At 41.1% G+C, this 13,120-nt stretch overlaps 1 protein-coding gene across 3 annotated transcripts in view; it reads left to right on the top strand.

The window, feature by feature from the left end:
- SYTL1 (synaptotagmin like 1) overlaps nucleotides 1-13,120 on the top strand; it is a 329,086-nt gene that overhangs the window by 244,027 nt on the left and 71,939 nt on the right. For all 3 annotated transcript variants that reach the window (XM_085645622.1, XM_085645621.1, XM_085645623.1), the window contains exons 5-6: nucleotides 5,590-5,644; nucleotides 6,411-6,453. In XM_085645622.1, coding sequence (XP_085501748.1) covers nucleotides 5,590-5,644; nucleotides 6,411-6,453 — 98 coding nt within the window. The remainder of the gene's footprint in view (nucleotides 1-5,589; nucleotides 5,645-6,410; nucleotides 6,454-13,120) is intronic.

Consider the following 13,120-nt stretch of genomic DNA (forward strand, 5'->3'; position numbering starts at 1 on the left):
GAATCTAATGCAAGCTGAAAATTATTTGAGCCCATATTTTTGTGGAATGCGAAGGAACCATAATGTACTGTAGGTCTAAAAATCGCCAAAACAAATTGATCTCTGACAAAACATTCAATTTGTAATTTTAAAAAAACACAAACAAATTAGGCCTCATTATGGGTGAAAACGTGCAGTGGCATCAAGACGACACAGTGAGCATTCAGTGACTGGGTGGTGGGGGAGGTCTGAGCTCCTCCGGTCCCGGGTTGCGAAGGTGCAAACAGTAAGTGGTGTAGGTAGCCTTACCCAGCGCCATATGAAATGCACGAGGGATGGAGGTAACGGGGTAGTGGAGGGGACAGCAGAGCTGTTCACCCCAGTGGGGCTGAGGCCGAAACCATCCACCACCATTTTAAGACTTAGCGCACTGTAGGTTGAATGGATCAGAGGCTTTGATCTACTCGTTACACATAGCTCTGCCGTGACCACTTAAGAAAATGCAAGTAAAGACAATGCAAGTATAGTGAAACCAGCGAGCAGTTGAGACCCCCTAATTCAGTGCCACTCAGATAAATAATGGTGGTGGAAGAAACACAGGAGCGTGGGTCATGAGAGCTAGTCCCTCGCTGAAGTCGCTGAAGTGAAAGCAGCTCGTGGTATGTATTAATTAAATAAGTTAAATAAAACTGCAAAACACAAGAGGCGCGGCCGCGAGACACGCTCTGTGGTGGGGGAGGGGCGAGCAAGACAGAGAGGCGGAGCGAGGCAGGCACGCGTGGGAGAGCGAGAGGAAAGCCAGATGGCGCCTCTGCTCGTGCCTGTGCACGTAACCGCAAGCAGTATGCCACACAAAAAGCTGTGGTAGGCTTTTTAAAGTCCACTAACTAAATGTCTCGCCAGAGCAGTGCATGCGCTGGCTCAGGCAAGACCTAAAAAGGAATCATTTGAATTAGGTCAGCTTTTTAGGGGTGTGTGAAGTTTGCATAATTATGTGACATTTTGGGAAAATGTGAGAAATTGGGTTGTTGGTTGACTGGGGTGTGAGCCCTGATCAAGCATCAGCCACAATTCCTTGTAGCAGAACCACAAAAAGTCACTCAATTAGCCTTTGCTTAACCCTGGGCAGTTTGGCAGAAAAAGCAGTTTGACTTAACGGTAATGTGTAAAGTATTTATGCAGCACACAAACAGTAATAAAGTGAAAACAAAACACAAGACCAATTTAGTAAAATAGAATACATTTTAATACATTATTTGAAACCAAAATGCCCAAAATCCAATCAGTAGATTCGGAGTCATGAGTTTTTAAAGTTTTTAGTAAAAACTAGCACCATAAAAGATCAAAGTAGCAACCGCGAGACTGGGTCAAAGTCACAAAATAAGGCAGACCGCAATAGAGCATGGTTTGGATACCAAAAGTGGATTGAGCCCGGTCAGTGCTTACCTTCGGACTTAGAAGAAATTCTGAGAAAAAGTGTCTGAGAAACTACATTTCTGCAGGGCAAGGCTGCAGGAGGTGTCAGAGGAGGTGACGTTGGATGGCCTTGGGTTAAATCTGCAGTGAAGATTGCTATGTTTGAATTTAGTCGCCAAAATGTACGTCGAAGATATCCAGCAGGACAAGGCAGAGGGCTGTAGGCGAAGATAGTTCCAAAAGGTTGGATACCCCTTTAGTGGAGGACAGCTGAAAAGATATCTCATCTGAAACCCTTCCTTCCCCTCATTCAAACGTGAACTAAAATCTCTACTCCTCAACAGCTACCTCCACAGGCACACAAACTGTTCTACGTTCACCCCTTTGATGGTCACATTACTTGCTCAATTGCTCAATTGCAGCATTGTGACTTGCTCATTCGCTTTTATTACATTTTTTGCCTTTCTCCTCCATATACCCTGTGTTTGAATATAGCCATTTAGTGCTGTCCTGTCTTGTGACTTTTACCATTAAGAGTTCCTTTTGTACCTTTTATAAACGTATTTATGTATTCGCATAACCTGTAAAGAGCTCTGATACCCTCAGGTCGAGCAAGCGCTATATGAAACTCAAATAAATAAATACAAATAAAAGGATTTGCTGCTGTGGAGAAGATGTAGCGGGACAAGTCACAAAGTCAATCCAATCGGTGATGCACCTCAGACAGATAGACGAGCAGGTTGGTCCCAGTCTCCTCTGGTTCTCAGAACAGTTTTTGTCTAATATTGTTTTAAGTCCCTGTTTTGGGATTTTGCCATCTGGGCATCTTTAGCACCACAACCAAGGGTCCAGGACTGGTGTGACACCTCTTGGAGGTTCAGGAATTGCTCAGGGTGGGTTCAGGTGAGGGTTCAAGATGGTGGAAGCCTTTTGTGTCTTTGTGACTCTGTACAGGAGGCCAGCAAACTATACCTTGGGGTCACTGTAATAGTCCTGGGTTCAGGTGAAGATGCAGGACTCAACAGCAGGGCTGGCCTCTAAGCATTCAAGGCAAGCTCTAGACACCAAGGCAGTCCTTCATGGTACAGCAGCAGGTCACAGCAGCTGGCAGTCCTCTGAGAGTCCTTCCACAGGTCCAGTAGCAAACTGAAAAGTGGTTCTGAAGGTCCTATTTTTATACCCTGGTACCTGTCTTCTGGAATGTGGGAGAACCTTCTGGAAAGGTTCTTTGAAGTGCACGGAATTTCCATACTCCCCTGCCTTGGCTCCAAGATGGCTGCAGTGACAATCTGGGGTCGTTAGGCCCTTTGTGTGAAGGCTATTCAGTTGCAAGTGAGGCTGTCCTCAGCTCCATCCTGCCAGCAGATGACCCATTGAGGCACATCTAATACCTCTATTTCTGACTGTCTTGGAGGAATTCACAAAGTCTAACTGTCAACTACACCTAGCCATGTGACCCAGGACAGGTTGCGACACAAAAGGCAAGAACATGCCAACTTTCTAAAAGTAGCATTTTCATAATTGTAACGAAAATTCCGACTTTGCCATTAAGGAGGGTTTATCATTACAATTTCATAGATAACACACATGACATAGCTACATGCTCCCATCTAAGAATTACAACTTATTAAATGTAATAAGGGATCCCCAATGCTATCCTATGGGAGGGGTAGGCCCAGCAGTAGTGAAAAATGAATGTAGGTGTTCTTCATTACCAGGACATGTAAAAATTAAAAGTACATGTCCACATTTTCAATTACACAGCACCCTGCCCTATGGGCTACCTAGGACCTCCATTAGGGCTCCTTATATGTAATAAAAGGGGAGTTTAAAGCTTGACAAGGGGCTTTTAAATGCCAGCTCAACGTGGCAGTTTAAAACTGCATTCAGGCTGCATGGGCAGGCCTGGGACATGTTTAAAAGGTGCGGGTGGCACACAATTACTGCTGTAGGCCTTCTGGTTAATTCAAGTATTCTATCCATCATCTTGTTGTTTTTTCATTTGACGCCCCTACTGCCCCAGGCATGCCCAGATGTGGGTCCTGGGCTCACTGTGCCACTGGTATTAAGCTATACCTGGCTGAAGAGCCCTAACTAGGTTGTTTGTTTTCTGGTTCAGGGAGGGCATCATCTGGCAGTCCAGTCTGGACTGTTCCCATGAATGGTAGGGTCAATACTGACTGCGTATGAGTGGGTCCAAACTGAGGTGACATGGTGTGCAAAAAACGATGGATTCAGTTGCGGCCTAAGCAATTGCCAGTGGCTGAGATTAATTAAAGCACTCCATCGATAACCTTGTTGTTTTGCAGGCCTATTGGTAGCATTTAATTTACAGTCCCTTGGTATATCGTATTCCACTTTATAAAGGACTTATAAGTAAATTAAGTATGCCACTCAGTTGTAAGCCAGTCAAACCATGTTTAGGGGAGTGAGCACACTTGCACTTTAGCACTTGTTAGCAGACGAACAGCAGCCACTTGCGTTTCTGTTTGTTCACATTGTTCCCTTGCTCCTGTGTTAGGAATTTTTGCTGAACAGTGGACTTATTACACATCCTGGCCTAATGGCGAAATTTTAGGCGTTTTGTGTAATGAGCATAACAAGAAATGGCGGAAATTACAGGAGAATATGTCAACTAATTAAAATTTCACCTGGGCCTTCTTTTACCTGACGCAAAGTGATTGCATTTCAGAATAAAGAGGAGGTAATGGCTGGACTGTCATTTCCTAGACTGCAGTGTAGGTGATTGCTTCCAGAGCAGGATGGGCTGCCATGACCCAGCATACTCTTGTGGCCCCATTCTAGTCATGACCTCCTGTAGTCTGGCGGGATGGTTTGAATATTTTTGCAAGGACTGGTTTTGGTTTTCAGTCCACCCTGTAAGGCAAGCTTGACCAATATATTTAAAAGGGTGTGTTATTAACGAGCAAAGGGTATTTTTAAGTTTTGAGAGGGTTGATTCAAAGTCATCATGTTATTGCTCCGATAAGTGGCAATTTATATTCAGTTGCTGCCACGTAAGTGTTTCCACTTTAGCCTGCAGATTTGCTAATACTTCTAACATCTTTCCAAGTTCTTTCAAGAGAGTTGAAGCCCAGGTAAAAGGGCGTTCTTTATTCTTATTCAGCTAAGGGGCAAAGCAATCCATGGTGCAGTGACGCCAGGGCTGTGTGGCCAGGGGGCCTCTCTGAACCCTGATTTTTACAGTATTTTACTACCCAACAGCTGTGTAGTCGGCCCATTATTTTGATTGCACTAATTCCCTCTGCACTATGGGCCTAATTATGATGATGGTGGACGAGCGCCCGACCGACATCATAGCGGAATGGAACTGCCCAGCCATAGGTCGGCGGTTCCACCCGCTGTATTTGGAAACATCCATTTTACAATTGAAGATGGTGTGGCGGGCGGAAAAGGCCCGCAGCAAAAGCTAAAATTAAAAAATGTATGTTTTTAAACATCCTTGCACTGTGTGGCAGACACCATGCAGTGCCTGCCACACGATGCAGGGATGCTTAGTGAGGCACCATAGGTGCCCCCTTGACCACTTAGCGGAGGGCCAGGGGGCAAGGGGACCCTGCTAGTGGCCCCCAAAGTCACTTTCCACCTGTCCTTTCATGGCGGGTGGACTGCCATGAAAAGGCAGGTTGCAAAGTGACATCATAATCCCGACGGCAAAGCTGCCCTGACGGGCTCTGTGAGCTCGTCGGAAGCGGAGCGGAATCCCCTGCCAGTTCCAACAGTATTATAATAGCATAGATGTCGAGCAGAAAGCCTCCGACTAGCTGTCGGATGGCTTTCCACTGACATTGTAATTGGGCCCTATGTGTCCTGCACCTAGATTTCTCCTCTTCTTTCTCAATGCAGAGACCTTTGCCTCAGATACACAGATAATTACTAGGATTTGTCCCCCAGGTCGCTATAATCTAGCCCCACTAATCCAGCACCTATGGATACATGTATGAGAGTGTGTCTGGATGGGTCACTATACATCATTCAAGTGACATGTTGCACGGGCAAATGCATGGCTATGAGGGTGTGGTATGTGTGGGCAAGGCTGCATAAGTTTGAGGGAGTCTGAGTGGGTGTCCATTGCATATGTGGTTTTAATCAAGAATGTATGAGTGAACATGCATGTGTGAGACAGTCTTAGTGCTGCATTGGTAAAAATTCTCACATCCTTCTCCACTGCAGGGCCTCTGACAAGGTTGTTCCTGAACCCGAGCTGCCACAGTCTACCAAACCACAGGTAAGCGTTTTGTTCACACCCATGCTTTAAGACAGTTCTTATTGCCGAAAAAGGGAGGACTAAAAAGGCAATAAACCAACTCAGTGAATTGAAAGAAAGCTTAGGTTCTAAATGACAGCTAGCTACCGGCCCTTTCTAGTATACACGCTATCTTAGATTCAGGAAATCTAGGGGACAGTAAGCCTGACCACCCCCAAGTGAGCTATCTACATTGTATTGGGAGTACTGGTGACAGTCAGTGTGTTTCTTTCCTCTATACAAGCTGTCTACAAATAAAAGAGATCCAGGGTCCGGTCAGACTGTCTCCCAGGAATTATGTCACACAAGCATGGGACATACAGCCCCCAACCAGACTGTCCCATACAGGCATTTTATCATACAGATACAGGAACCCAGGCCCACATGAGCGTGACCGGCCAGTTTTGCTTCCATACAGACACAGGAAACCCAGGTCCATGCAAGCTTGGCCCTCACATGCATGCTAGCTATAGTACAGGGAGTCCCAGGCCCAGTGAAACTGACCACCCCAGATGCGTTTCTGTATAGATACTGATAATCCAGAGCCTGTTCCTCCCAGGCATAGAGGACTGATATAGGGAATCCATGGCCACACATGTCTGTCTCAGGTACAGATACATCAAATCTAAAGCCAGAACTAGAATTGGCATTGACACATTTTTATATTGTTATTCATATTGTAGCGTAACATTGTAAATTCACTGTCTCCACTTTTGTTTTATGGATTCTCATGTTGCTTCTCTCCTAGGAAGTCACCATTTCTATGCCTCTAGTCAATGGTGAGAAGAAAGGTAAATCAAATGCTGGACTGGGGTTCATTCCTCATTATCCTCCAACCTCTCTCATTCACTCATGATTCTCCATCGCAAATCTCACAATATGTTGACCTGTTGACTGATTCTTCTCAGCTCTTTTATTGTCTCTCATTGTTAAGACCATTTGTAAATTTTTATATATTATGCATTTTCTGCAATATTAGTGTTATCATGAGGCTCCTGCCCACAGATCTTGGGAGCGCATTCTCTGTCACTTTTCAAATCTTGCTGTTAAAGGTAGTGTATCTTTACACTTCTCAATACCACCTTTGGGTGGTGGTAATTTGTATCTAGAAGATTAATGAAAGTAAGCTGGATTTCTTAAAATATTGTCATGTATTTATCCTCTATCTGTGGGTAAACCTCAGATCTTTCTAATAGATGCTATACAAGACTGGACTGGAGTTTTTAACATAGCTCCTAGGGAGCAGGATCTGTGGCTGATATTCAGTGTGTTAACATAGGAAACATGTACATGCAATATGTTTGAATGGAACACGGTTACACTGTCGGAAGTAATAGTTAAAATATAGCAAGTGTGTGGCTCCCCTGGACCTAGAAATGAATTCCTTGATTATTAAAAGAAATAGACTTGTGTACAAAGTAGAGATTTCAAGCTCCCTTTGAACCGGTACTTAATTTTCAGAAGGGAGTGGACTCCAGTAGACATATTTGTAATTGATGTTTGATCAAACTATTTGAATAATATTGTTACTCACTGGTTTACAGAAGGTTGATTGTGACCACAATAAAATGCATTTCTAACTACTTCCGAATCCCATACTGAGGTCAGCACAGTCTTTCTTCCTTCCATTGGAGGGAAATGTTTATGATTGAATGGTCCTATTTCTTTTAGTTTCTTTACAATATAAGCTTTCTGAAGTAGGCCGAAGAACAATTTGTAAGAATGCTGAAGGAAAATAATTATGTTTTATAATTTCAACTAATGAACCGTGGACGACATAGGGGCTTAAGCTACTGTCTTTCTTCACAAAGAACAGCAATGCCAACTGCGGAACCTAAAAACCAAAAACAGTTTGTGAAGGCTGGCAGAAATTCTTGAAAAAGTTGAGCATTGACTCACATAAGGTAATAGAATCGACGACCGAATATGGATGTTTCATTGGGTAAAAAGATTTAGGACTTGATTACAAGTTTGGTGGATGGGATACTCTGTCAAAAACGTGATGGATATCCCGCCCGCTCTATTACCAGTTCCATACGATATAATGGAATTGTAATACAGCGGATGGGATACCTGTCACGTTTGAGAGGGTGTAACCCTGTCTGCTAAACCCGTAATCAGGCACAGTAATCCCAATACTTAGCAGATCTTAAAGATTGCTGTACTTGCAGCCGGCTCCACCATCCGTAACCTCTGACCCTGGTGTCCATTCACCACAGAGCCTACAGGGCATAGTATAATGGCTATCACCTGTCACTGATTTTTCCATGCCAGGCATGACCATGGAAAATGTAGAATGGCGCCGACAGAGAGAAAACCTCACACATGTGGAGTATTTTTATTTGTTTTGAGAAAATTAACTTGTTTTAGGAGATCCTTTTCTCTAAACCAAAATGTTTTCAGAATAAGTGTGTCAAACATCGCTCCCACTAGACAATCCTGCAGTGCTGTGACAATAGCCATTGTGGCTCCCTTCACATCATAGATATCTCTGCCAGGCAGGCAGAGATCTGTAAATTGGACTGAGAGTCCAGTACCAGGGGAGTGGAGTCCATGGCCTCCACCCCCTTGGAGAACTGTCTACCAGGGTCTGAATGGCCCTCTTTAGTTTAGATAATGAACCCAGCGATCTCTTTTGTAGAACTTTAGACTCTTAATCTCAGGGTCAAAGCCCATGTTGAGATCACTAAAAGAACATCTACAGTAGTAATCAGGTCCCAAGTAGTTACTCTATTCAAACAGGAAATGTTAAAGATGATTCACAATATGTATAGTGGAAAAGCATGTGGTAAAGATGATTAAAAACCTTTAAAGAGATTTTTTACTTAATATTTAATTAGACTAGCAAATCTCATTTTAAAAAGTGATAAAATATCACTATCCAATGACAAAGGAACAATTGTAAGCTTTTTAATGCCAGGAAAAAACAGCAGGCCGTCATTCATGCCATCCGATAACTCTACAGAATATAGATTATTACGATAATTGCTAAATTATTGGCAAACAGAATCAACAAAATAGCAGATTCATTAATCCATAAAATCAAAGTGGTTTTCTTTCTGGTAGTCAGTTGTATGCTAATACTAGGTTTTTAATTGTGGAGTAGATCTTTTTACTTATAAGAAAAACTTAGCTGTAACTATGCTTCACGATGCGGATAAAGCAGATCACCGTGTGAGCTTGGAAAGCCTCTTTTCGATTCTAAGGACATTTGGTTTTCCATCCCAGCTTACAAATGTATTATGCAATTTGTAAATGGGTACCCACACTAATGTATTGTTACATTTAGAAGAAAGTGAATCCTTTAAGGTAAATTGCGGCACAAGGCATGGATGTTCGCTATCCCCTGTCCTATTTCCGTTATTTAGTGAGCCCCTACCAGTGGCTCTTTGTGAAAATAAGAATATAGCTCTCCCAATATGAAACATATAAAAACTGAAACTTTATGTGGGTGACGTGGTATTATTCTTAAAACCTCCTAACCGTAAAATGTAATAAGGTAAATTTAATAAATGCTGTCAAAGTTTTTATCATTTTTTATGAACTTGGACGTTATAAAACTAACCATTAGAAAACAGATACTTTAAATTTTAACTTCTCCTCAGAATTCCTTCTCTGTGCATTCTTTAGAAATGTATCCTTTATTAGACTTACATAAGTTAAATTATGTGTGTTTTGATAATGAAAAGTTTCTCACAACTCATTCGGAGCAACAAAGCTCCAATATTTTCACTTAATTATTTCTACTTGTTCACTTTTGAATGAGGTTTTGCACTGGCTGCCATACTATTTTTGGCTTTACTGCTAGGTTGACAGTATTCTTTTACGTGACATGAACAGTGAGTTTATATTTGATAACCTTTCAAAAATACCTGTCTCCAAAAAAGTCTGATTTAAGACTCTTTAATAGTTCCTTAAAAGCAAAAGCAGCTTTCAAAACCTTTTTTCATTCTATGTTTATTCCACAACTAGATTACAAGATTTAGTGGTACACAATCAGAAAATTCTCACTAAGTGTGAAATATCAAAATTGCAGTGCTTTTATATTTCCAAAGTATACAAGTTCATAACGATTAATGGCTGCAAACCCCAGTTGGCATTCGGAGATACTTTTAATGACCATCCTATTTGGCACGTCTTATCTAAGTTTGAGCCAACTGTTTCAAATGCTTCTGAATAACTGGTTTTCGATGAAGTAGAGAATAGTTAAGTCAGAAGTGTAGGATCCTGGAAAGATGTTCTTAGTGAGATGTAGAAAGCAAACTATTTTGGCAAAATTAGCTGAATATGGAAAAAGCAGACACCGATTACTATGACATACGGTAAGTGGAAGAACATTTGAGTTACATTTTACCACAGTGTGTAGAGAGATTTTTTTGTAGAATACAGTTTTATGCTAGTTGGTTAATTTTTCATGCACCACCCTTTTTCCACAAGTTTAATGGAAGTATTGACCCACACTGTTTTACATGCTTGTCAATGGAGACCGGCAACTGGCTTCACACAACATGTTCCTCCCAGAACTTCTTGTACAGTTCTGGGAGGAGATTTTTAGGCTCTGCAAAGTTGAGCTTTGTATTCAGAGCCCAGGAGACCCAAAGATAGCATTATTAGGGTACACATAGCATATTAAGTGTCAGGGGAATAAACCAATCTATATTGCTGTGTTAAATGCCAGATCTATAATAATGCTGATTTGGAAATCCCAACGTATGCTTAAGTTCTCAGAATGAGTAATAAAAATGACTAGAAACAGGACACGCGAAAGCCTGTTTGCTGCTAGGACAGGAACCAGTAAAAAAAAAAAATCCTTTGGGTAACCTTTTATGATGGCGCAGTGTAATGTTATGATGTTAATAGGAACAATGTGTTTTTCAAGTATATGTAATACATGATTATTGCCTTTGAGCGATCGATTTTGTAGACATATTGTTCAACTCACTAAATAAAAGATTGGGTAATGTGTTACGAAATCCTTTAATCCAGTTATGTAGAAATATAAAAAGATTAGACAGTGGTTAAATTTGCAGACAGACCAATTCTCCTCATTTTGGGATATATATAATTCCTCTGCTAAACTGCTCCAGAACACTATTTAATTCAGTTTTCAGTAGCCAACATTAGGGTTTGGTGGGCCCAACTATTGCTGTGTTGAATTAACTACGTGAGCATCCGTTGAACTATAAAATTAGAGCATGGTTGTTACATTGAACATTGTATTTTCCCAACATGTGTAATTGTGCATAGATATCCAGCCTTTCTAAATAAAGGAATGAACGATCACATTCCTATAGTATTCTTAATGAACGAAACCTTATGTAGTTGCTGAGGCTGGAAGTACTACTTTGGCTTACTTTGTTTAAGCGATAAGAACTTTGTGCTGTTGTCAAATGATCTGTCTATAAAATTGCCTGCTTCTGCAGATTCATCCAGTACCAAGAGAATTATGTCCTTGCCCTGAGGAACTTTAATAGTTTACATTTAAAGGCAGAGGCCTAGGCATCACAGACAAGCACCAGTAATGCATCAAAGATCCACCATATTTAGGACAATCCGCCAGGAGCATTTTTTCTCAGCCTGGGTTCACCAGGTGAAATATGGTCAACCTAGGCAGGAAAAACAGTAGTAACGTACTAAGGAAGAAATCTCCCTGCATGTCAGGGTCAATGGCATAGCTCTAGACTGAAAGAAAATCCCTCTTCTGGTTTTTTTATGAAAAGGAAAATTGTAAGCCAAGGATGCTGCACCAGTATGGCGGCTTGCTCAGCATTCTGCTTTGCCAAAAGCGTATCCTGTGCAGCGACGGATACACATGGGTGATGTATCTTTTGCAGATTCTGTTCTTTCAATACGGCTGGCAGTCTGCCACTAGGGGAGCAGAGCAGAGGGCCTCCAATGACCTGGCAGCCTGGCGGGCCACCCTTCAAATAATTAATTCATGGGTATTTTATATAAACCTGAAATATCTATACCAAATACTGTTCAAAAACTCTCAAACTTTGGTTGTTAATGGTGCAACGTCTGTGGTAACACCAGAAATCGTAATGCGTTTAAGTCTGTGGCCTACAGACCATTTGTCCGACATTGGCATAATAAACATCTGTCAGACATTAAGAAAATGGTGCATACACACCCATCACTAAATCAAGCAAATTGTTCTACACAATTCCAATGCAGATTAATGCAAAATTTGGAGACTTGTATGAGAAATAGAATATGTTCAGACTGGATATCTCTACATTCTGTGCAACCTAACTCTACACAGTCCGCCATTGTCTCTTACTAATAGCAAAAAGAAATTGAAGTATTGAAAGTAATTGTTTTTAATTAAACCAGGATTAATTACATTTAAAAAAAAGCATATTTAAGGTGCGAATGTGACTATAACTCACCTTGAACTTGTAAGCAAAAAGGTAATTTATCAAACGAAATAAACCATATTAGTACAGAACATCAAGCCACAGACCACCTAAAACAATCATGATGCAGAACTAAACATATAGAAAGAATATGAAGACAACAACCACAACACAACAAAATATGACAAGCAACTCAAGATTATCTGTTACAGAATTCAAATAACAGATAAATGTGTAAAAATGTAAAGAAGAATCTTGCTAGAAATATACCAAACACAAAGAACCAACAAATACTAATAATTCAATACAAAAAAAACCAAGCATTTTCAGTGCAATAGATCCAGGATTCACAAGTGTTTAAGCTATTGGCATTGTAAATGACAATGCCTTTTATTTATGTGTTTTTAAAAGCAACACTTATATAAAAGGCATTGTTATTTCTAATGCCAAAAGCTCTATCTCTCGCATATGCGAGACCACTTTAATGGTGGCCGCGCCCCATTCTTTAGATACTGCTCACAGTATTCAGGTTACAGTGAAAGAAAGGGGTGAGGCCAATATGAAAGTGAAAGCGCGTATGGGGCACTTTCATCGAAAACAAAAAAAAACAAAATTAAGTAACAGAGCTTCTGTAGCGTGGCAGCTAAAGTAAAAGTGGCCTGTGCTGTTAATTAAATAAATAAGTGTGGCCGCTAAAGTGAAAGCAGCCTGTGCTGTAAATTAAATATTTAAGTAAGCGTGGCCGCTAAAGTGAAAGCGGACATGCCGTAAATCAAATAAGCTTAGTCGCTATAGTTATGGAGGACCGTGCTGTAATTTAAATAAATACATTACTAATTATATAAAAGCGTGCGATGTCGTGGGTGGAATAGTGGAAGATGATTAAAGAAAATAGTGCTCACCGAGTACAGAAAGCAGACCGTGTAACAACACAAGTAAAAATTCCAGTCGTTATGGGAGGTTGCAAATGCAGACAAGGCAGTACCAAGGAAAGACTACTAAGCCTATTAACAAATGAAAAGCAAAGATTTTGCAAGGTCAGTAACGGGAGCTAATTGAAAAGATGGATGTGAAATGGGCAGAGCTTCTATGGCATACC

Source organism: Triturus cristatus, chromosome 3_1, assembly GCF_964204655.1.
Source record: "Triturus cristatus chromosome 3_1, aTriCri1.1, whole genome shotgun sequence".
Lineage (NCBI taxonomy): Eukaryota > Metazoa > Chordata > Amphibia > Caudata > Salamandridae > Triturus > Triturus cristatus.